Below are 26,035 nucleotides of genomic sequence, written 5' to 3'. Positions count from 1 at the left end.
ACAGTTAATACTAGCTCGTATCGTGAAGGCTGCACTACTGGCCTTTATGGATGGGTTGAGCCCATTACTGGATGGCCAGAGTTATTGGACAGTCTTACAACACAAGCTTGCCTTCGGAGCAAAACACCCTAGGATCTTATGGCCCCACTGCAGCGTTTCTCTCTCTGGCAGATGCAGCAGGCCATTTAAATCCCCATTCCGTTCGACCAGGCCGTAAAATCCTGGCCTAGGGTATAAATGCCCTTGCAGTGCCCCTGCCCAGATACCTCACCTCCAACACAGAGTCCAGAGAAGAACAAATACAGCAACAACAACTTTATATTTATATAGCACCTTTGGTGTAATAAAACATCCCAACGTGCTTCACGGGAGTATTATAAAACAAAATATGACACCAAGCAATATAAGGAAATGTTAGGTCAGATTACCAATATCTTGGTCAAAGAGGTAGGTTTTAAGGAGTGTCGTAAAGGGGGAAAGTGAGGTAGGGAGAAGGAGAGGTATAGTGTGGGAATTCTATTGCTTAGGACCCTGGCAACTAACTGCGAGGCCACTAATGGTGGAGCAATTAAAACTTGGGATGCTTGAGAGAATTTACATGGGTGCAGGTATCTCAGAGGGTTGTGGGACTGGAGGAGATTACAGAGATAGGGGGTACCGAGGCCATGGAGGGACTCATAAACGAGGATGAGAATTTTAAAGTCAAGACATTGTTTGACCTGGGGCCAATGCAGGTCAGCAAGCACGTGGGTGATAGGGGAACAGGACTTGGTGCAAGTTAAGACACCAGCAGCAGAGTTTCGGATGACCTCAAATTTAGGGAGGCTAGAATGTGGGAGACCAGCCTGCAGAGGTAGAGATGGCATGAATGAGGTTTCCATCAGCAGATGAACTGAGACAGGGGCTTTTGGGCTGAAATGCAATCATGTACAAAAGGTCCAACTTGGGCTTGCCGTAGTCAGGTGACCTCTGCCATGAGGCACTGACTGGAAGTATCCATGTTATATTCATTCCTAATAAAGATAGATTACAAGAAGCACTGTACTCATTCAGCTCATAACATGGTGTCAGAAGTGGAGCTGAGACTGAGTTTGCAGAGCTGTATAGAAGCTCAGCTACTAAAAGAGAAAGACAGACATATTCAGAGCCACTGAAAAGGAAAAGCAAACAAAAGAAGCTATGATTGGATCATTGGGTGAGCCACAATGGATATGAACTTTGCTCTCCCAGCTCGTGTCAAAATTAAAGGCAATTTTTTTTTATTCATTCAAGAGATGTGAGGCTTCGCTGGCTAGGCCAACATTTATTGCCCATCCCTAGTTTCCCTTGAGAAGGTGGTGGTGAGCTGCCTTCATGAACTGCTGCAGCCCATGTGGTGTAGGTACACCCACAGTGCTGTTAGGGAGGGAGTCCCAGGAGTTTGACCCAGCAACAGTGAATATACGGCCGAACTGGCAGTTTTTTCCACTTGCACTGGCAAAACAATGAGATTGCGACTGATTTAATTAACGAGCCAGGGCAAATATCAGTAGCAACACTTTTAACACTGTTAGGGAGAGACTGCTACAAATTATATTCCACCCTAAATCTCTCCGAAGAAGAGAAAGCAGACTGCAGAAATTTTAAAAGCCTCGAAAATGGCAAAAGTTTTGCTAGCTAGGTCAGGAATCCAACAAGTCTTTGCGCTGCTTTCACATCTGTCATCGCTGCATCACTGCTACAGCTCTCACCTTGTCAGGGTCTGGGTGAAGACCTATATACTTGACTTTAGGCATGTTCAGTTGCAATTTTTTCTTGCTCAGCTTCAGGTTCATCTGGTGAGCTCTCTCTAGCAGTCGTATTAAATTCAGATCATGGTCAGCAATGGCTTCTCCCATTGTGCTTCCACATCCATAGACTAGTAGATCATCCATTACGGCTTCCACTCCGGGAAGGTCACTGGCTATCTCATGCTGTCTGCGTTGATACTCTTCTGGAACCATGGAAGTGCCAAAAGGCATGTGAAACCACCTATATCTCCCAAACACCATCCAGAATGTTGTTAGAAAGCTGTTGCTTTCATCCAGCTTCACTTGCCAGTAACCATCCTTCACACCTAGGGCACTAAAGATCTTTGCCTTAGCAATTTGCAGCAAAATTCCTTCAATGGTTGGCATGGGGTAGTGAGATCTCTTCAGCGCTTTATTTAGATCCTTTGGGTCTAAGCATACTCACATCTTTCCAGGCTGTTTCACTGCTAACATGCTGCTAATCCCGTCTGTAGGAGTTGTCACTTTTGTGATTACTCCCCTCTTTTCCAGCTCTTCTATCTTGTCTTTTAAGCTTGACTTGAGGTCAGCTAGAACTCTTCTTGGCAGATACTGAATCAGTCTTACACTTTCATCTACTTCTAGATGATATTCATCTTGTAGACTTCCCAACCTCGTAAACACATATTTGTACCGTCAATGGTTTTGTGTGCTGTGACACGTTGACACATTTAGGGTTATCAGTCCAAGCTTTAGACTTGGCAGCATCGGTGGAGAAGAAAAGAGTTGACGTTTTGAGTCCTCATGACCCTTCCACAGAGGACTCGAAACGTCAACTCTTTTCTTCTCCGCCGATGCTGCCAGACCTGCTGAGTTTTTCCAGGTAATTCTGTTTTTGTTTTGGATTTCCAGCATCCGCAGTTTTTTGTTTTTATCAAGCTTTAGACTTGTTCAGCTGAAATGAGTGGCCGTTTTGTCCCATCTATAATCTGGAACTCTAGATCCCCCTTCTTGCCATTACATTGGGTTGACAGACTCATTTGTCCTCTTTGCATGGGTATCATGCCATCATATAGCCTCAATCTTACTTTCAGGGGTTTCATTTTTGGATCACCATGTTGAGCTACTTCACAAAGGTCAAGATGGTCATGATGTTGCACAAAACACCCGTGTTTATCTGACACTTCTTGTTTGCTTGATACGCTTCTTCTGGGGTCATCATTGTAATAGTTACAAACCATTTGTCTCCTATACACTTGACGGAACCAACCTGTTATATAGTTCTTGATCAAACTCGTCTGCTGATAACTCTGCAGTGGCCATCTGTATCAGCTTGTTTTACTTTTTCCTGGCCAAGCACTTGTGGGCGAAATGACTTTGCTTCTTGCAGTTAAAATGCTGCTTTCCCCGTGCTGGGAAATTCTTCTTCTCCTGTGCAATGCACCCTCCACACCCTGCCCTTTAATTGCAGAGTGCCTCATGGCAGAGTCACATAACTATGGCAAGCCAGTTAGTCAGTACAGCATTGCGTTTCCAACAATTACCAGCTCCTAATGTCTGAGAAAATGGGAGCAGTAATTATCTCAAGCCCTTGAACTCAGTGTTGAGACCAGATGACTGTGAAGTGCCCAATCGAAAGATGGCTGCTGCTCCTCAAGTTAGTGTTGAACTTTGCTTTTAATTAGACAAGATTAAGAAAGCAGATAAAATGAGATTGAGTGGAGCAGCGATGATTTTAAAAGATAAGGTAACTTCTTTGCTGATTCTACTCAGTTTTATGTAGCTGATTAGCATTTCCCACAGCATTTATTGCATTTTATTAAAACGATTATAGAGTAGGAAATGTGTATTTTTCTTCCGTACATTTTTCATGCAGTAAGTACCCCAAAGGCAGTGCAAAGTTGATGTTGGTTGAAGAAAACGTTTGCTAGGGCAGAGCCTATGAAGCAGCTGTCTTGGTCTAAACTTCGTGCACAAGCAGATAAGCATTCAGTTAACTACAAGGCCAGGATTTTACAGCCTCATCGCGGCATGCAGCGAGCCACTTAAATCTCCATTCAGTTCGGCAAGACAGTAATACCCCACCAGGCGGCAGAGGCCGTAAAATCCTGGCCCAGGAGTTTTTCAAGCTAACAGGAAAATGGGTCTCATAGCAAAGGAAATGGAAACCATTTAAATAATTGGGTTTTCCCAAAATGAGCGCCACTCGTTTCAGAGCTTAAGATGGTGCATCAATTTAATTACTTCCCTGCTTTGTGGAGAATATAGATGAACATATGGAGGAATGTGACCAAGGGCTGCCAAAATGTAGGGCAAAGCTCAGATGCTAATCTGTAACTCCTGCCCTATGTGAAACAGCGCTTGAGTAAATGATCCCTTGACCTGAACATTAACTCTGAACTGGGTGTATTTCTTTAAAAAATGGCGTCCTTGCTGGTTCTCTTCAAGAGCAAGTCAGCTGGTCTCACCTCCCTATCTTTTCCCTGTAGCCCTGCAAATCTTTTCTCTTTAGATAATTGTCCAATTTTATTTCAAAAGCCCCAAATGAACCTGCCTGCATTATACCCTCAGGCAGTGCATTCCAGTCCCTAACCCCTTGCTGAGTGAAAATGTTTTTCCTCCTATTGCCCCTTATTCATTTGCCAATCACTTTAAATTGGTTCTCGACCCTGTGCAATGGGAACAGTTGCTCCCTATCTACCCTGTCCAGACCTTATGAACCCATGAAACTTAAATGAACAGCATTTCATCTCTATGATAAAAGCAAAATACTGCAGATGCTGGAGATCTGAAATAAAAACACAGAGTGTTGGATGAGCTCAGCAGGTCTGGCAGTATCAGTGAAGAGAGAAACAGAATTAACGTTTTGAGCCTAATTGACACCTTACAAAAATAATATTGAACTCAAAATGTTAACTCTGTTTATCTCTCCACAGATGCTGCCAGACCTGCTGAGTTTCTCCTGGACTTTCTGTTTTTAATATAGCATTCCCTCTCTGCTGAGAGGAACTGACTTCTGCTTACCTTCTGAGTTAAAGGCAGTAGCTTGTGCCCGTTATTATCCTCAGTGCTTAACTGGCTATGGCTGCACTAATGTTTTGGTCATCTTTTCTCCTTTCTCTTCTTAGGTACAGTCGCTATGGATCTTCAGAATACCGAGTGCCACCCATCCAGTGGTGCCACCTTGAGCTTGCCTACGGAAAATGGAGCGGGAAATAGAAGGCCCAGCATCGGACCTGTCCTTGAGATTGCCGATACTGCTGCCATTTTACCATGTGACCTCTTAAGCGACCAATCAGAGGACGAGGCGAATCCATCTGATGATGACAGCCTACCTGCCCCTGAGTGAGTAACTACCTCAATGATGATTTTCAACAAAAACCTCATTCTTTTGTGTGATGTGGGTGTTGCTGGCAAGGCCAGCATTTGTTGTCCATCCCTAATTGCCCATGAACTCTAGGCCATTTCAAAGGGCAGTTAAGAGTTAACCACATTGCTAATAGTGTTAACTGATGATAAGTTGGTCAGCCTGATGGCATTTCCATTTACACTTTGATATAAACTATTTTGACTTCTGAGGTACTGGAGGAGCGAGGTGGATGGCAGGCAATTTTATAAAACTATTGATTCCTTCTGGTGTGTTGAACCCCCTCATCTGCCTTAAGCATTTAGATAACATGAATAAAACTGCTCTCGGGCACCTGATGTCAGAGCGTTTTCAGTATTCTTCTCGAATAACAATTCATTTCCCCAAGCATGCCTCTTTTATAAGCATCTCCTGAAGCCACGGCCAACATAAGATGGATGAAGATGACCCTTTGGCTCCTTTGTTTTCATCCTCTCGGAATATCACTCTTATCATGCTCTCATTGTAGCATCGAGCTGTATTTTAAATGAGGGATTCAGCTAAAAGGGGAAATGTGCTTGTGTCAGTGTGAACATATATAAAGTGCTTGTGTCAGTATGAACATATATAAAGTGCTTGTGTCAGTATGAACATATATAAAGCGCAAAAAAAAACTGCGGATGCTGGAAATCCAAAACAAAAACAGAATTACCTGGAAAAACTCAGCAGGTCTGGCAGCGTCGGCGGAGAAGAAAAGAGTTAAGGTTTCGAGTCCTCATGACCCTTCAACAGACCCTGTCGAAGGGTCATGAGGACTCGAAACGTCAACTCTTTTCTTCTCCGCCGACGCTGCCAGACCTGCTGAGTTTTTCCAGGTAATTCTGTTTTTGTGTTATATAAAGTGCACGTGTATTTGATCACAAAGCAGCTTTAATGTTTGAAGGTTCTGCTTATCTGTTGTGTGAATGGCTGATTTAACCACATTGATTGTGGTAAGTTATTCATCCCTTTTTCATGCCTCTTCCATTCTATGGCATTGTCTATATTTCGCTTCCAAAATAATTTAATCTTGTGAACACGATTGCTGGGGTTCACATGCGATGGGCATAAAATCACAAAACAATATCAGGGGTCAGCCTGAGCTGAAAAAAAGCAAATTTGCATAAAAGCACCTATTGTCAAGCAGCACTGACCCCTGAACAATGGTATTATGACCAAGCGATAGCTCTCCAAGGATCTTCCATGATGGCATTCATTTGAGCTTCAAATTATCCTACAATGTTGCGGATGTAATCATCCTGTCACCGGTGCTAGAGGAATGCAATATGAGGATCATGTTGAAAAGTGCATGACTAATGTGCTGACTTGAGTTTTTTTTATTAAACTAAAATACTCTAAAAATGATTACCTTATCGAATACCTTCAAGGTGAGAAAAACATATCTTATGTTGGCTAAAATGCACAGAACTGAGCAAAGAATTTCGGACCTAAGTTGCAGCCAAGTAAAACAGTACACTACCCTAACTCGCTGTGACAAGTGTTGGGAAATTGAGGGCACACTGTTCATAGCATTAATGAATGGAAACCTGTGAGCAGCACACTCATGGTTTCCTAATATGTAAAACCTGTCCGTGGTGTGAATTCTGAAAATTGCTGTCTGTAATCAGCTAGTGAGAAGCTGTTCACTTCAATTCCTCACAATGGAACCTCACCAATTTAAAAGAAAATTCTGCCTGATGGACCTTCTGTGATATTGCTAATCAACTTACAAACTGAGAAATTTAATCGTGATTTACACTTTCTTTTTCCATCAAACTCCGATGCGTACGCGTTGATATGTGATGCAGTTTGGCAGGCATGTCGGTACAATTTCCTAGATGCTGAATATTGCAAAGGTTAGCAATGAGATTTCTTTAGCACTGTAGCATCCCTAAACCTAAATGCGGTTGGTTTCATTTCAATAAAAATCCATTCTCGTATGATAAGAATGCCTGATGCATAAGGTAAAGTGTTTGCCCAAGTCCCAGTTGAAATGAGAGTTCAATCTACAGATTCTTGCAGCAGGGCCTTACTTTTCTCCCTTTGTTGTGAATAACAATTGATTTCCCCTAGCCCGTCTTTATAAATGCCTGCTGACCCCATGGTCAATGTAAGATGGATGAATTTGTGCTTTTGGCCCATTTGATTTCATCCTTCTGAAATATCAATCTGACTGTATTCTCATTGCAACACCTAGCTGTGTTTTAAGTGAGGGCTTAAGCTAGGAGCTGAATAATATTGATGCCAGTGTGAAAGGGCTTAACTATGCACGTATTTAACATGCAGGTTTAAAGTTTGAAGATGCTGCTTATTTTCTGCATGAATGACCACTGTAACCACACTGGTTTGTAGTAGGTTACTCATCCTTACACCATGTCTTGGAATTGTGTTTCCCTCTCACCAACCTGCACCCTTCCATTCCAACCCGACTGATTCCTGAGATGAAAGGTTCGGCACATTAGGAGCGATTCAGAAGAATGGATCTAATTCTCTGGAGTTTAGAAGAATGAGAAGTGATCTCATTGAAATATAAAAACATTCTTAAAAGGCTTGGCAGGGTAGTTTCTTGAAGACTTGTGTCCCCTGGCTAGAACTAAGGATCAGAGTCTGAGGCTGAGGGATTAGGACTCAGAGTGGAAATACCTCTTCACTCAGATAGAGATGCAAGAGCTTTGAAATTTGCTGATGGTACCAAATTAGGAAGCCCAGTAAACTGTGAGGTACTGCAGAGAATTATAGAGATAGGCCAGACTGTGGAATGATCGTGAGCTGGCAAACTTCTCTCAGGTTTTAAATCCACTGATGCATTTTAAGTCACATACCTGCCAGTTTACATATTTGTTTTGACAAAGATGCAAAAGGCAACACGGTCAAAAACAAAAAGAAGAGAAAGCAGGCAGCATTTTAAAATCTGATATGGGCAAAACGACAAAACAAATAAAAGAACATAAACCAGAAACTAAGGTGCTAATTAACAATTTTATTTAAGCCTCTAGCAAGAGTTAAGTTAAAAAGCTTATAGGTAGCATGTTCATTGCAGAGGAAACTAAAGTTGTAAATTTTGGAGAAAACAACAGTAAAACACGACCATGTAGTTGCAAGAACAGAGACCTTGGGGAGCACAGATATTTAAATTGGGAATGTAGGTATAAACTTCTAAAGAAGACAATGGGATTCTTGAATTCAATCACGGAGAATTCAAATATAAACTTTAGGAATTAATGCAGAATTTTTATGAGATGCTGGTTAGGTCATAGGTAGAAATATCAAATGAAGTTCTGGCAACCCTATTAAAAGAAGGCTATTCAAAGCAGTTAGGGAAATGTACAACAGAAGGTTCACTAGAATTATACCCAGAGCGAAGGATTTGAGCAAGGCTTGAGAAATGTTTTTATTTGTTCATGGGATGTGGGCATTGCTGGCTAGGCTAGCATTTATTGCCCATCCCTAATTGCCTTTGAGAAGATGATGGTGAGTTGCCTTTTTGAACCCCTGCAATCCACGTGGTGTAGGTACACCCACAGTGCTGTTAGGGAGGGAGTTCCAGGATTTTGACTCAGTGACCGTGAAGGAATGGCGATATATTTCCAAGTCTGGATGATGAATGGCTTGGAGGGGAACTTCCAGGTGGTGGTGTTCCCATCTATCTGCTGCCCTTGTCCTTCTAGATGGTAGCAGTCGTGGGTTTGGAAGGTCCTGCCTAAGGAGCCTTGATGAATTCCTGCAGTGCATCCTGTAGATGGTACACACTGCTGCTACTGTGCGTCCGTGGTGGAAGGAGTGAATTTTTGTGGGTGGGGTGCCAATCAAGTGGGCTGCTTTGTCCTGTATGATGTCAAACTTGTTGAGTGTTGTTAGAGCTGCACTCATTCAGACAAGTGGAGAGTATTCCATCACACTCCTGACTTGTGCCTTGTAGATGGTGAACAGGCTTTGGGGAGTCAGGAGGTGAGTTACTCGCTGCCAGATTCCAACCTCTGACCTGCATGGCAGTATTTATATGGCTAGTCCAGTTCAGTTTCTGATCAATGGTAACCCCCAGGATGTTATAGTGGGGGATTCAGCGGTGGTAATGCCATTGAATGTCACGGGGCAATGGTTAGATTCTCTCTTGACGAAGATGATTATTGCCTGGCACTTGTGTGGCGCGAATGTTACTTGCCACTTGACAGCTCAAGCCTGGATATTGTCCAGGTCTTGCTGCATTTGGACATAGATTGCTACAGTATCTGGGGAGTCGCGAATAATGCAGAACATTGGGCAATCATCAGGAAGGTCATGGATGAAGCAACTGAAGATGGTTGGGCCTAGGACACTCCCCTGAGGAACTCCTGCAGTGATGTCCTGGAACTGAGGTGATTGACCTCCTACAACCACAACCATCTTCTTTTGTGCTAGGTATGACTCCAACCAGCGGAAGGCTTTCCCCCCTGATTCCCATTGACTCCAGTTTTGCTAGGGGACTTTTTTTCTGGAACAGAGAGGCTTAAAAGGGAATCTAAAGAGGCCTTCAAAATGATGAAATGATGATTGATTTACTGGCTTGTAAATCAATAACTAGAGGGTACAGGCTCAATATTATGGCAAGGGGAATGAAAAAGGATGTTGGAGGATTTTCTTTTCACAAGAGAGGGTTATCAACACAATTGACCATTCCAATTGGCATTATTTTAAAACTGGCATTAATCCAACTGAAAATCTGGACCAGAGAATTAAAAAGGAATTGAATAAGAATTGGAAAAGGGTGAATATAAAATGATATGGGGAAAGGGGGTGGAAATTAGATAGCTCCAGTTGAAAAGCTAGTACACATCTGATGGGTGGATTGGTCTCTTGGGCTTTAATATCTGTGATTTCTGTACATAGCACAATGAGGAATCTCCCTCCAGTTTTTTTTCCCATTTTCTGTTTGCGTTTCAATCTATTTCTGTGGGGGTTCTCAGTGAACAAAAATTAATTTAATTTGCACACAAGTATCACAATTGAATGCCAAGGTGTGTGGAGTTTCTCACGACCCGTGGGAGACGTTGTTGGATGTAATTGACTGTATGTGCAACATGAATCATGTATTTCCTTGCAATTTACAGCTTAATTGTGTTCATTTTCATCATAAAGCAATCTGTCGGTCAGAATTACTTCAATATGCTTCTGCCCCAACACATAGAGTTTAATTAATCCATGATGTGTTGTCAGACAGAGAGCTTTGATGCTGGTTTGAAGAAAGGAAATTTATTGACTTTTCTTTTGGTTTTGCCAAGACTGAATTGCAACCGGCGTCATTTATAGACCTCTATTATAAGGAATTATAAGCAGACACGATTGCAGTCGAAGATTAATAGACTGTACAGTCTTGAGAAACTGAGACCGTGAGAGTAAAGCTGAGACAAATGCAGCCTCATGATTTTTTTCTCTTTCCATCTGCTTTGCAAATAATATTATGTTCATTCCCTAAGAAAAAATGAAATGGCAAGCTCATGTCAGCGCTCTCTTCGCCCACTGAAAATAATAATAGTACAAGTAGGCATGGCGAGAACTCACAGTGGCCTAGACAATCCCATTGTGAATTTCACTGCCAGACAACAGAGGAAGCCACAGTCAAACCGTACAGTGTCCTGCTCAGGCCACACTTCTCTAGTTCAGAAGAAAGTTCTGGTACTGGAAATAGGCCAGAGAAGAGACTAACTGTCTGGGTATGGTAAAAACTGGAGAAAATCTGGGCTTTTCAGTAGGGTTTCCAAACCTCTCGAAATGGCCGGGAGTCTCCAGCATTAATCTCTGAAAGAAAGCCTTCCAGGAGATTTTAAACTGCATCATCAGTGGCAAAGGGAGCAGGTGCACAGACTGGACTTGCCACCTTGTGTTTATTTGTTTTAATGGGATGAGGGCATCACTGGCTAGGCCAGCATTCATTGCCCATCCCTAATTGCTCGTGTTCAAAGGGCATTTAAGATCAATCGCATTGTTATGGATCTGGGGCACATGTAGGCCAGACCGCATAAGGACCGCAGATTTCCTTCCCTAAAGGACATTAGTGAACCAGATAGGTTTTTACAACAATTGGCAATGGTTTCATGGTCATCATCAGATATTTAATTCCCAGATTTTCACTGAGTTCAAATTTTACCATTTGCCGTGTTGGGATTCAAACCTGGGTCCCCAGAGCATTGCCCTGGGTCTCTGGATTACTAGTCCAGCGACAGTACCACTTTGCCACCACCTCCCCATGCGCCATCTTTAATGCAGGCAGCTGACACTGCATGAGCGCATGTGTTGGGCCTGTGGCTGTGCCCTCAGTGCATGTGAAACGTTCAGACACTTGCTGCTGATTGGACGCAGCCACTTCGCTTCCGAAGGTGCGACATTGTAGCGCCGCGGCTCCAATTGTTTACAGCAGCTCTCCGGTCCGGGACTTCTCAATGATCCAAGAGCAGCGGGAGCTGGGATTTTACAGGTCGGATCCTCCTTCACCCAGGACAGCCCAAAGCCAAGGCGTATCATCACAATCATGTGCACTCCTCATTTTAGCATCTTGAGGCAGGGAGATATTTTGGACAGAGATGGTCCCCTGGGAATGACAAAGGTGGCTTTCATTGATCAAGGGTAGGTGATTACGGCTATTTCTTTAGATGGGCTTCCACTATTTCTGTTGCATTACAAAGTGACTGACCGCCCACCATGTGATCTGAGAAGCTGTGGTCAATCCCCTGTTATTTTAATTTTGTCCAGTCAACGTTGGCAACCCTACTTGTCAGCCTCCGAGAGAGGCACCCAAGAGGTGATCTTGGAAGGGTATATAAGACAGTCAATAGCATGGTAAAGGTAATTCTCAAATATTACTTTAAATGAAACTACAATCGTTTTCAACTAGTAAAAGACAGATTTAGGAAAAAGACCAGTAAGTTCTTCTCCAGCTAAAGAATGATTTTGGAATGGGTTTAAGGATAAATAATAACGTAGAGGAAAACCCTGGAGTCAATTGAGGAATAAGTGACTGCTGCAATGGAAAGATTTTAGGGGTTTTCTGGATGCCTGAAGTAAGAGGGGCCAAATAGCCTTTCGTACCCTGTAATTTTGAACCTGCCACTAGGAGAAGGGACAGTGTAAAGGCTGGATTTTCCTGTGGGCTTCGGAATCCTGGCACTGGGCCCAAGTGTTGGTCCAGAACCCACGCTTGCTGGATGCCAGACCAGGGGAGCTATTCTCCCAGAGGCGACCTTAATTGATTGCCACTGAGCTCGCCACCTAATGAAGGACAGTGGGCATTGCTCCTGGTACTGTTAGCCCAATCAGAGACGAGAGAGAGTTGGGTGCTGCTGATCGAAGCAAGGTTCAAGGGTGCCCCTAAACGTGGAGGCTCCCTCGGGGTGAGGAGCGGAGGGGGGGAGGGTAAATTTAAAATTAAATCTCAGGCAGTGTGAACTGGTTGGCCCCTTGGATTAAAGGGGAAACCCCTCCAGTGGTGGCATTTGAGTCACAATGCTGTTGAAGCACTCCCTCAGTTACTTACCCTTCACTGCCGCCCATTGCTTCTCTCAAACCGAAAGGCCTCTGACTGGCCCTCCAGCTTTGGGATCCCTTTTTTGCTGCCTTTGCTTAGACAGGGAACCTGTCTCCATGTTAAAATCCCAACAAGTGACTGTGTTCCCTCGGGAGGGCATTGTTCAGACCTTGGAAACAGACCCGAATCCTGTTTCCAGCTCCCCCAAAGAAAAATTCAGCCACAGGGTAACATTGAATACTGGGTGTAACATAGCTCTAGTATTCAATTTGGGTTCATGCTTTGATTGCAATTTCTTCAAACTGCCAATAAATTCAAAGATTTGTACAGTCTCATTAATTCACTTTTCATTCAGTGATTCAACCTACGCAGGAACATCGAGGCATAAACAAGACATTAGTTCAATGTTCTCAGTGCCTGTCATGTAGTGTAATGACCCTGGTTCAGAATCTTGGTTTTAAAATGATAATCATACCCTTCACTAACTGTTGCATAGTAGGAGTGTGTCCCTTACTCCCCAAATTCTACAGATTACACGGAATCTACTTTATTGATGTAAATCAGGTTTTAAGAAATGAATTGTATCCCATATCGAGATAGGACTGATCATTTATTTATTCTTAATCTGTGATAGAGAAATAAATGTATAAATCATAAAATCATATAGCCCAAGAGGAGGCCATTTGGTCCATCATGCCTGTGCTGGCTCTCTCAATCCCACTATTAGCCTATTAATCCCACTCCCCTATTTTTAAGTGTGATTCCAATTCACTGTTGAAAAAATCCCGATTAGAGGTCTATAAATAATATGAACTGAACTTGAAAATTGCTGAATCTAGTCAAAACGTTAAACTGCAGTGAATTTCAGTGTGTTGTGGTAGGTCCATTTTTGACCCTCATTCATTTTATTTCAAATTTTAGCGTTTCGCTTGTCTCCATTGATAGTTCAATGATTCAATGCATGGAGCGAAGCGGCACTGGGTCACGCAGATCAGAAAAGCCTCATGTTCTATCCTCACTCCATGCTGATCTCACTTGGGAAAGTAGTCGAGTCACAGGACCTCTTGGTTACCCAGGGAGATAAAAGTCAGCCAGAGTTCCAGTCATCCCTATTGCAAAGTGCGCACATTGGGATCATTCAGTATGGATTGAATCATGCATGGCTGGCCACTCTTACATGATGAAGGGCAACTCAGTTAATATACTAAGCTATATCCACGTATACAAACTTCATCTCCCCAATTCTCAGTTGGCATTACAGTTGTTCATTTTGTTTTTAATCAATACAAATGAGTTAGATTTTGGGTTGGAACATGCTGTTTGAGAAATTCCTTGAATGCAACAAACTGTCACAGATCCAGTTGAACTGACAACTTGAGTTACTCATCAATTGCTTTCCTGCTCTGCCCCCCACCCTCCCCGCCCCCCCACCCACCCCCGACAACAACACACCCTCTGCAAAGTATGGTCCTCTGTAAGATATAACTAATTGGGACAATGTTCGCGTAAGGAGTTTATTTTGGATGACATATCACACTATTGCAGAAGAGGCTGCACATTTTGCTTGCTCATAAAATAAAAGGACTAAACCTGCTGCTTCCTGTAATGAAGATGTTGTCTTATGAGGAAAGGTTGGACTTGTACTCATTGATGTTTAGAAGAATGAGAGGTGATCTTATTGAGATTCTGAGAGGACTTGACAGGATGGATGCTGAGAGGATGTAGGCTCTGCAGAATCCTCCTCTTGGAGAGCACCGACCTCCTCAGACAGATTTCTGCTTTTGGTCCGCAGTTTTTTTTCCTTTTCTCCTCTCTTTTTCTTTCCCTTCTTGGTACTTTGGGGGATGGTTGCTGGCTGCTCTTACTTGAAAGAATGAAGCTCGTTCAGCTCCTGTGAAGATTTGTACAGCTATAGTGGGCCTACAAACTTCTCCTGCTGCAAAGGGTGATTTATGAAGCAATGCCTCATCCATGTATGAATCAGATGGATGAAGAGAAGGACGAAGAATATTCTAAATCAAAAGTAATGATTGTCCTGCTAATACTGTAGGAATTTATTTTTCTGTAGGCAGTGGTTCACCTTGCACACTCTCTTCAGAGTGAGTTTGCTCCTCAGCTGGCCTGAACATCTCTGAAACTTCATCAGAATGTACACTGTCTTCAAAAAGTAAAGCAAGGTTCAGGATCACCTTCTGCGATGAATCATCAACATCAGTTGCATGTTGGTTATCGTCCTCTTCCACTCTTTCCCAAAAGAGCAAATTAGGGTCTAGAATGTCGTCTTGTGGCTAGTCATCTTCATCCTTGGTGCACCTGTCTCCCACTGCATCTAGCCTCACTTCAAAGAGAAATAAAAGATCTACAATGTCCTCCATGGTCATAGGGTTGGAGTTTTGGTTATGAAGACTGATTCGCAGCATTTTCCCAAGCTGAGTTTCTCTAATGGAGGTTCCCTCAACAGATTTCGCCTCCTGTCTGGTAAATACAGATTTCCTGGAATGGCAGATCACTTTGAAATGTCCTAACTTGCCACACCCATGACACTGCGCAATTCGGGTGGCGCATTCCTCTACCTGTGGACATTCTTCCCGTCACAGAGGGGACATCAGAAAATGGGGGTTGGCGCCCTTTCAGGGTGTTTCCTGGTTCCTGTACTTTCAGGTTTACAACCCACAAACTGAACAACTTCATCGGGCTGTTCTTGGGAAATTTCCCTCTCGCATCTCTGACAAAAGCCTTATTCTGCCTCTGCTCTTCAGCCTGTCTGGCCAGTTGTACAGGTTCGCTTAAATTTAAATCCTCCCTAAGTTGTAAGAAGTCAGAAAGATTCTCATCTAAAACACCAATGACTGTTCTTCTCTGACCAGGTCATCTTTTAGCATTCCATACTCTCAATTTTCGGTGAGCTGCTAGAATTCATTGATGAATGAGTCCATCCCCACCCTGTTTGTCACTGTGGCAGTTAAATTTCGCCCCCTCTATGACAATATTTTTATAAAGACTGGAGTATAAATCCAAGATTCCAATGACATCCTCTTCCTTCGTCCTCTGTCTGGCCTGCACATTGTCTGCTATGCTCCCAACAGTGTATAACAAAGTGTTGAATTGATGTTTGTTCTCTTTACTCACAAGACCTGAGCGTCATGGTAGCGGGGTAAAACATCTTCACCAATTTTTCCATTGCCCATAATTTGAAAGGAAAGGGGAAAAGTCGTAGTCATTTCTCACCCTAGGTTTGAGTTCTCTTTCCCATGCTGGTTGTCTTGCCAGTCGCTGGGCTGCCCTTGTTGTTTTGTTATCTCCAACATGGTTGCAGGATTGGCTTTGAAGTCCTTCACCCACTGCTCTGGTCCTGGGTTTCTCTTTGGGCTTCTCCTGCCATTTTCAATGATTTCTCTGCAGATGTAGTCACTGCTGCCACCATCTGTTATCATGGGTTCGTCTTGGGTTTCATTTGCTTTTTACTCTGGAGGCAATGGTCTTTTGTTCAAAAACATTTATTTGCATGCTAACTATTTACAAAGGTGAAATAAGACCAAGACATAACTCAAGCTACGCTCTAAGATGCTTCTCTGTCATCTTCTCTCAGTGAGTGACATCACTGTGACATAGCTCCTTATGCATATGCTCAGTAGCTACCCTTCACCGTGGGAGAGTCTAGAACTGGGGACACAGTTTCAAAGTAAGGGGTCTCCCAATTAAGACTGAGATAAGGGGAATTTTTTTCTCTCAGAGGGTTGTAAGCCTGTGGCCTTCTCTTCCACAGAAAGTAGTGGAGGCCGGGTCATTGAATATATCCACAGCTGGGTCAGACAGATTTTTGATTGACAAGGGAATTGAGGATTATAGTGGGGGAGGCAGGAAAGTGGAGTTGAGACCACAATCGTATCAGCCATGATCTTACTGAATGGCGGAGCAGTCTAAGGGACTGAGTGGCCTACTCCTGCTCCAATTTCTTGTGTGTTCTTGTGACTCCACCACGAGGTCCCAGTTCTTTGAAATATTTTATGCATGGGTGGGTGAGCTAATATCCATATTCTCTTAATTTACTACCAGTGGTCTCCTTATTTAAGGAAGGGTATAAAGGCATTAGAAGCAGTTCAGAGAAGGTTTACTAGATTAAACCAGGAATGGGCAAGTTGTCTTATGAGGAAAGGTTGGACAGGTTAGGCTTGTATCCCATGGGGTTTAGCAGCAGGCAACTTGATTGAAACCTTTAAGATCCTGAGGGGCCTTGACAGGGTGGTTATGGAAAGGATGTTTCCTCTTGTGGGAGAATCTAGAACCAGGGGTCACTGTTTAAAAATAAGGAGTCACTCATTTAAGGCAGAGATGAGGAGAATTTTTTTTCTCTCAGAGGGTTGTGAGTCTTTGGAACTCTCTTCCTCAAATGGCGGTGGAAACAGAGTCTATGAATAATTTTAAGGCAGAGCTAGATAGATTCTTGATAAGCAAAGGAGGTGAAAGGTTATCGGGGATAGGCAGGAGCGTAGGGTTGAGGTTACAATCAGATCAGCCATGATCATATTGAATGGAGGAACAGGCTCGAGGGGCTGAGTGGCCTACTCCTGCTCCTAATTTGTATGTTCATATGGATTAAAAGGCTGCATTTTGCCTGTGATAAATCTTGAACTGATGTTAGTGCGCTGTGATGCTGAAATTGTCCATTTTTGACTTCCAATGTGTTGTGTCTTACTCAAAAACAGAAATCTACCAATCATCCCCCAATTTTCCTTTACAATAAATTGTATTGAAGCCTCTGAGCAGAAGCATGAAAGACAGTAAAGAAGTACAATGAGAGCCAATTAAGTCTACTCCACGTGTGTCCACTCCAGTGCCCCGACAGCACAGCATCTGCCTATCTGAAACTGTGTAGGATAGCAGCAGGCATTACTCTTCAATACCTTGAGGTGGTAAGCTATGGAGTTTCCCACTTAAGCAGCGACAAAACCCATCACACTTGTTAAGATCACTGATGGACATAAATCGCATCTGATACCACGACTTGAACACAAATGCCGAGATTGTTCTCAACCTTTCAATCGGAAACTCACCAAAGCTTCTTCAAGAGCACCTTCCAAACCCGCGATCTCTATTGCCCAGAAGGACAAGGGCAGCAGATGCATGGGAACACCACTACCTGGAAGTTCCCCTCCAAGCCACTCACTTGGAAATATATCGCCGTTCCTTCATTGTCGCTGGGTCAAAATCCTGGGATTCCCTCCCTAACAGCACTATGGATGTACCTACACCATATGGACTGCAGTGGTTCAAGAAGGCAGCTCACCACCACCTTCTCAAGGGCAATTAGGGATGGGCAAGAAATGCTGGCCTAGCTAGTGACGCCCACATCCCATGAATGAATTTTTAAAAATGGAGGACTTCTGTTTTGGAGCCAATATAGTTAAAATGGTGAAGGCACCCATCCACTAATTTAACCAGGCCTTGCAGAACGCGATGTTATCTTCCCAGTTGACTTAAGACTCTGGGTGTTTCTAATTGATAGAGTCAGTGTCTTATCATGACCCAGTGAATGCCAACCACTTTTTTACAGACAACTTAGAACTCATATGTTCATAGAAGACTCATAGAATCTTGCAACACCAGAAGGTGACATTTGACCCATCATCCCTGTGCTGGCTCTTTGAAAGAGCTATCCAATTAGTCACACACCCCTGCACTTGCCCCACAGCCCTGCAAGTCTTTCCTTAGAGCAGAGGAGACCAGAAGGGAGATTTAATTGAGGTGCCCAAAACCATGAAGGGATTTGATAGGATAAATAATGAGAAACTGTCTCCAGTGGCAGACAGGTCGGAAACTAGACACAGATAAAGCAAATGGCAAAAGAGCCAGAGGTGAGATGAGGAGAAAATATTTAGGTGTTGTGGTTGTTATGATCTCAAATGCACTCCCTGAAAGGGCGGAAGAGGATTCAGTAAGAACTTTCAGGCAATGTATTCCAGATCATGAGAACTTACAGATGAATATTTCAAGAAGTAACATGCATTTGGTGCCCTCGTAACCTGGGAAGTTCTATGCATGGTTGTTTGCGCAATAGTAGTCAATGGATTATATATTTAAGGAACCTGAAAAATTAGCTTGTGACACTGAACTGCTCAAATATTTTTCTTCACCATTCCTTGTCAGTCTAAATGCATGCAACTGTTCAATTTCTGGCTTCCTTTTAGTCCCATGCTCCAGATCTTTGGCCACCTGGTGTGGACAGATCAGGAGACCTTCCTGTGGGACTGCTCCCTGCGCCTGACCAAGACTGTGATCAACAGGTGTCGGCAGTGGGCAGTCGAGAGGGTTATTCAGCCTGACTGCTTGCCCCTCTTCTGCAGCTATGCCGGCACCTGATTGTCCCAGGAGAAGGAGGTGTCCACCGGCACACTTCAGGCCTTCTGAAACCGGTGGACACCTGAGGACTGGAGCACATCGACATCCACGGGAATATTTATTTAATCTGATCAACTAAGTTCCCTTTAAAATTTTTATTTTTTTGTTACAGTAAATCTGTGGTGACTGGATCAGAAGGGGAACTTAGTGCTTTATTACTTGCAACATTCTGATTGGATCAAAATAGTGGGAAAAAGTCCTGTGAAAGGGAAAGAACTGCTGATATTTATTGCACTGTTGATTGTAAATATCTCGACTCATCGGGTCAGCTGTGCAACATTACAAATTCTCTCTTTATCCCATGGCTATTCTAACTCTACCCAATTACAGCATACATGTTTCGAGTCAATTAAACACTAAGATAAAAGCAAAAAACTGCGGATGCTGGAAATTGAAAACAAAAACAAAAATACCTGGAAAAACTCAGCAGGTCTGGCAGCATCTGTGAAAGGGAGCACCATTAACATTTCGAGTCAATTAAACACTAAGATAAAAGCAAAAAACTGCGGATGCTGGAAATCGAAAACAAAAACAAAGACACCTGGAAAAGCTCTAAATTGTTCAATGGTGCCATCTTGTGGTTGTATGAGCCTATCTTTTTGAGAGAAGCTCACTTGTCTCTGTAGCTGTTCAACATATAAAGAAAAGCTTGGTTTTATATATTGTCTTATGTGACTTCAGGATATCCCAAAGCATTTTACAATCAGCAAAGTACTTTTTGAAGCCTAGTCACTGTAGGAAGTGTGGCACAAAATATAGAAAATGTGGCAGCCAATTTGTGCACAGCAAGCTCCTGGAATGTGATAATGGGCAGCTAATTTGTTTCTTGTGATGATGGTTGAGGGATAAGTATTGACCAGGATACATGGGTGAAATCCTTTGCCTGTCTTTGACATCTGCACTTCACTGTGGCACAGCTATGTCTTAGTTGGTAGAACACTTGCCTCTGTGTCACAAGGTTCTGAGTTCAAGTCCCATTCCAGGGCTTGAGGGCAAAAATCTACATTCTGAGAGAGCGCTGCACTGTTGAAGATGCTATCTTTCAGATGAGACATTAATCTGAGGCCCTGCCTGCTTTCTTGGGTGGATGTAAAAGATCCACTATTTTGAAGAGAGCGGGGGAGTTTTCCCTGGTGTCTTGGCCAATACTTATCCCTCAGTCAACACCACAAAACAAAGTGGATTATCTAGTCATAATTAAGTTGCTATTTGTGGGAGCTTGCTGTGTACAAGTTAGCTGCCACATTTCCTATGTTACAGCAATGTCTACATTTCAAAAGTACTTCATTGGCTGTAAAGCGCTTTGAGACCTCCAGTGGGTGCCATAGAAATGCAAGCCTAACTTTTTTTTTGAGAGGGTAGATGGGGCCTTGCTCTGATGTCTCATGGGAAAGGCAGCACCTTTAAGATCACAACACTTGCCCAGTACCACAGTGAAGTATCAGTTTAGTTATATGCTCAAAGCTGTGGACTGAGATTCGTATCCACAACCCTTTTGACTCCGACAAATGCTACCAACTGAGCATATTCAAGTATTTTGGCTGGAATCAGCGAGGACGCTGAATATTAATATTGCCAGCAAAAGTCATGAATGTTCCAGTTTAAATGCAAAAGCCTATTTGATAAATCATTGCAAAGTGAAGTTACTTCAAGCCCCTGTTGTAAGTTACAGAAATGCACAATAATTAAATCTTAAGTCTCCTTGGTGTGTTATTTTTTAAAAAATTGCAATCATGTCGTTTGCAAAGAAAGGGCAAAACTTCCAACTTTGCTGAAGGCATAAAACAGATGGTGGTGGATCGTGTCTGCCAATCATAAACAGAGTCCAATTTTCCTTCTAGTTGTCAGCTGGGCTACTGACCATTTTACACCCCTGCCAAGGTTTACAATTCTGGGAAAAATAATAGTGGAACATATCAAGGAAAGTTACTGACTAATCCGGATTACATTACTATGACCATAGACTGACCCTTTTTTTTCTGTTTATATCCAGGTATGTGAAAGGATACCCTCCCAACTCTCCCTATATTGGAAGTTCTCCAACTCTCTGCCACCTTCTACCTGTGAAGGCTCCATTCTGCTGTCTCAGGTTAGACAAGGTAAGAAACTCACAGCCTCACTATGCACTTGGCAGACGGTGGTGTAGTGGTATTATCACTGGACCAGTAATCTGGAAACCCAGGGGTAATGCTCTGGGAACCTGGGTTCAAGTCCCACCATGGCAGATGATGGAATTTGAATCCAATAAAAAAACTGGAATTAAAAATCTAATGATGACTGTGAAACCATTGCTGATTGTTGTAAAAACCCATCTGGTTCACTCATGTCCTTTAGGGAAGAAAATCTGCTGTCCTGACCCTATATGTGGCTCACAGCAATATGGTTGACTCTTAAATGCCCTCTGAACAAAGGGCAATTGGGGATGGACAATAAATGCTGGCCCAGCCAGTGACACCCACATCCTGTGAATGAATATAAAAAAAAGATAGCAGGGCACAAAAGACAGAAATTGCTGCAGAATAATTAGAGGATAGGAGTTTACTGTGGTGATGTTATCATAGGCACATTGTCCAGGATTATGGTGGCACTTAACTTTTTGGGGTGTTTCCTCTTTCTCGATCCAGGCCTAACAGACAGATAAACAGCCACTTCTCCGTCTGAAAATTGTAGGTCTGTTGGTCTCTGTGACGAACCCAAACACAATAATAGCCAATAATTTGATGTACCATAAAATGATTTGGATGGAAATGGGTCATATAACCCAAATGGTCTCTGACTGTGTTTATGTTGCACACAGGCCTCCTCACACCTTACTCATTTAATCTCAACATATGCTTCTATTGTCTTCTCTCTCGTGTACTCATTCAGCTTCCATTTCAATGCACCCAGAGGAACAGAATAATAAGCAAGGAGGTCATATTGAATTAGTACTGAATTAGTTAGGCCACGCTTGGGGTAATGTTCAACCCTCAATTATAGGAAGGATATTAAAGCAATGGAAAAAGTATAGATTGATTCAGTCAGCATTAGCAGGGGTGGGTACTTTGATTTTCCCTTGGGGCTGTAGTTGGGAGGGTGGGGAGTCTGGTGGTCAGGGGATGTGGTCAGTCGGGGGGAAGAAGGGACGACAGTCAGGGTGTCTTGTGGGGAGCTGTTGGGGGATGGTGGGCAGGTAGTTGGGAGGTTCAGGGGAGTGGAGGGAACCCCGTGTGGGGCAGAGGGGGCTGTAAGGTGCTGGGGAATTAGGTGGTCAGTAGGGGTGAGGGGTGGTCAATGGGAGAGTCAGTGGTTGAGGGGGTGGTCAGTGTGAGGGGAGGGAGGGCAGTCCAGGGCGTCGCATGGGGGATGGAGGAGTAGTTGGGGGGTTCCTGTGGGGGGGTTGGGCAAGTGGAGGTAATCCCATGGGGTGTAGTTAAGATTGTTGGAGGGAGTCCTGTGGGAGGTCGGGGGCAGTCTGGAGAGGGTGCGGGGTTATTGGGGGTGTGGGGTTTAGTCAGTGGGTCCAGTGTGAGATTGTGGGGGATTGGAAGGAGTTCCATGGTGGGGGCTGGGTTTGTGCGAGGGGTAGGGGATAGTCACGGGGTGGGGTGGGGGTGGGGGGACGGTGGTAGGGGTGTTGGGGGAAGGTGTTCCATGGGGGGCCGGGGAATGTCAGTAATATAGTTACCCAGAAGTCAGAAATGGTTTTAATTCTTCTAACCTTTTCTGGGTAACTATTACTGTAAGACAGTAGGAACCATCTGAAGTTTGCAAATTACATCTTACTTTTGGATGGTTTCCACTGCAGGGCACTTGCCTGACCGAAGTTTGAACTTCCTGTATAATTGCCATGCAATCCTTATCTGGGGCCTTCTGGTGTAGTGGAGGGGGTGTTGGGTTTCCCAGTGCATCTTTGGGGTACCCGCCCTCCCCACTAGTTGTGACCCCCCAGGGCTCGGAGGTTATGGGCCATTACCTTTGTCAATCCCCTACCATCAATACCAGAATTGACCAGAAACTGAACTGGACTAGCCATATAAATACTGTGGCTACAAGAGCAGGTCAGAGGCTAGGAATCCTGCAGCAAGTAACTCACCTCCTGACTCCCCAAAGCCTGTCCACCATCTACAAGGCACAAGTCAGGAGTGTGATGGAATACTCCCCACTCGCCTGGATGAGTGCAGCTCCCACAACACTCAAGAAGCTGGACACCATCCAAGACAAAGCAGCCTGCTTGATTGGCACTACATCCACAAACATTCACTCCCTCCACCACCGACGCACAGTAGCAGCAGTGTGTACCATCTACAAGATGCACTGCAGAAACTCACCACGCCTCCTTAGGCAGCACCTTCCAAACCCATAATCTCTACCACCTAGAAGGACAAGGGCAGCAGACAGATGGGAACACCACCACCTGGAAGTTCCCCTCTAAGTCACTCACCATCCTGACTTGGAAATATATCGCCGTTCCTTCACTGTCACTGGGTCAAAATCCTGGAACTCCCTTCCTAACAGCACTGTGGGTGTACCTACACCACATGGACTGCAGCGGTTCAAGAAGGCAGCTCACCACCACCTTCTCAAGGGAAGCCATGGGTGGGCAATAAATGCTGGCCCAGCCAGCGAAGCCCACATCCCATGAACGAATAGGAAAAGAAAATGACAAGATGCTAAGAATGCCCAGAATTGTGGATTTTCCTTTCTTGCTATTTTGCTTTTCCTTCATTAAATGGCAATAATTTTTTTTGAGGCAATTAAAGAGACACTGCAGCCTGAGAGTGAAGAGTTAAATATGATTGAAAGTAACCCAAGAGAGTCCAAAACTCCCTTCACTCCATCTGGCAAAAGCAGCAAACCTTTACCCATTACCCTGCATTAGATTTATATCAGCTATGTCTCTCCTTGAGAACAAGTGAATAGTTATTCAACCAAAGTTATGTCCCATGTACACTTGTTTGAAATTTTTCTTGGAAACCATTCAATAGAATCAGAGGTGTCATGAAGAACAGTTCTTGGAAATCGTGAACAGTCAAGACACATGAATGAGTAATCTTTAGTGAGGAATTGTGTGACAACTGTCACATTTCCAGATGGCGAGACTCTCTGCCCTGTCGCAGCATGATTAGGTTGTGGGGGAGATGTCTCTGATAGTCACAGAGTGCTGCTGCAGTAGACACTACAGAAAAAAGCACATAGACTGTGAATGCAAACTTAATTGTGCAAGATATATTTTTCCGATTTAAAGCAAGAACTTGCATTTAGTTAACACCTTTCAGATCACGCCAAAGTGCTTTATAACCAAGATAAAAGCAAAGTACTGCAGATGCTGGAAATCTGAAATAAAAACAGAAACTGCTGGTAAAGCCCAGTAGGTCAGGCAGCCTCCATGGAGAGAGAAACAGGGTTAGCGTTTCAGGTCCTATATGACTCTCAGAGCTTAAGAGTCTCTTTAGCTCTGAAGTAGTCATATTGGACTCGAAGCGTTAACTCTGTTTCTCTCTTCACAGATGCTGCCAGACCTGCTGAGTTTTACCAGCATTTTCTGTTATAATTTCTTTATAGCCAATGCCCCTGAAAATGGACCTGAGATCTTTTACATCCACCTGAAGGCAGAGGGGCCTTAGTTTAACATTTCATCTGAAACCTGTTTATCCTATATTTTCCATTTTATTGGTTCTGTCGTGTAAGTGAACCATGCAGACTTATTAAAGGCCCTGTGATGGATTGTGCTTGGTACCTGCCTCATTTGTTTTATTTTTCTGTTAAGGGCTGTAGACACAACAGCTTTGAAGACGCAAAGGCCTATGGCTTCAAGAATAAACTGATCATTGTGTCCGTGGAGACAGCGGGCAATGGGCTGTACAATTTCATTGTTCCACTTCGGGCATACTACAGGCCCAGAAAAGAATTGAACCCCATTGTGCTGCTGCTCGATAACCCGTGAGTGCACTTTCATTGATTTATTTTCAGCCTAGCACATGTAATTGAGGTCTTCTTCCCTTCAACGTACACATACCAATCACACGCAAGGATTGATGAAATAATAATGTGGATTCTTTATTTGAAGTTAAGACTATATACAAATAGAGTTAACTGGGAGACTAAGTATGGTACATCTGATCTCTATTATTGCTACTTGCAGACTGACTGCACTTCATGGAACTAATACATCACATTCTGTGTCGAGGTAGCAACGATTGACAATAGTTTGACATATGTTCCCTTAAAGGTGTATGCACATCATATCACATCAGTGCTGCTGTTATATAACCCGTGTGTGCAATTCCAATGATTTATTTTGAGCCTCACACATGTAACATGTTTGCCAACTTGATGGGGTGTCATCACAAAGACTTTGGGTATTTGCATATGCACCATCCTTGCAGCAGTGCCAAATCGCCCGATCAGAACCATACACAATCAATGCATTGATTAGCAGCTAGTTAACAATAATAGTATATTTCCAACAGTATATTTTCTGTTCTCATTGTTGTGGGTCATAGCTTCAGTTGTCCTTGGGTAGAATTGATAGACACTGCTGGAGGCAAGGTAAATTTTAACTTTTATTAAACATTCTTCTCACTATATGCTGTACAAGGCTTAGCACAAGGCTTCACATAGAACTATCTCTCAGCATACCATCATGTGATCTACTAAATTGATAATGTAGACTGCCTATTTACATATTTAACATTAACTCTTTACACTAAATACTTAGATCATGATTGTTAGCAATGCTATTGGATCTGATAATATTGCTGACTACTTGTCACAACATCCAGACACAATGAATGTTACCAATTATTATTTGGAGAAAGGTGTGTGATTCATTTCATTTTTTTGGCAATAGTTGACATCAAGCAAGCTATCTTAAAAAAAGAATCTTGCCCTGTAAACAGACAGATGGACAAGTTGAAAGCAAATTATCAGCAATTAACTCCCATTTAACCTCCACTGAGGATGATACCATTCTACCAGAAACTATCCTTCATTAAGAAAGCATTGGCATTACCAGAATCTCTG

General features: G+C 43.3%; 1 protein-coding gene across 1 annotated transcript in view; it reads left to right on the top strand.

The window, feature by feature from the left end:
• kcnt1b (potassium sodium-activated channel subfamily T member 1b) overlaps positions 1 to 26,035 on the top strand; it is a 388,151-nt gene that overhangs the window by 327,838 nt on the left and 34,278 nt on the right. The window contains exons 18-20 of the mRNA XM_041193666.1: positions 4,877 to 5,093; positions 21,024 to 21,129; positions 24,780 to 24,952. Coding sequence (XP_041049600.1) covers positions 4,877 to 5,093; positions 21,024 to 21,129; positions 24,780 to 24,952 — 496 coding nt within the window. The remainder of the gene's footprint in view (positions 1 to 4,876; positions 5,094 to 21,023; positions 21,130 to 24,779; positions 24,953 to 26,035) is intronic.

Source organism: Carcharodon carcharias, chromosome 8 (assembly GCF_017639515.1).
Source record: "Carcharodon carcharias isolate sCarCar2 chromosome 8, sCarCar2.pri, whole genome shotgun sequence".
In the NCBI taxonomy this organism is placed as follows: Eukaryota; Metazoa; Chordata; class Chondrichthyes; order Lamniformes; family Lamnidae; genus Carcharodon; species Carcharodon carcharias.
Note: the sequence above shows the minus strand (reverse complement) of the source record. Positions and strands in the feature narration are given on the sequence as shown.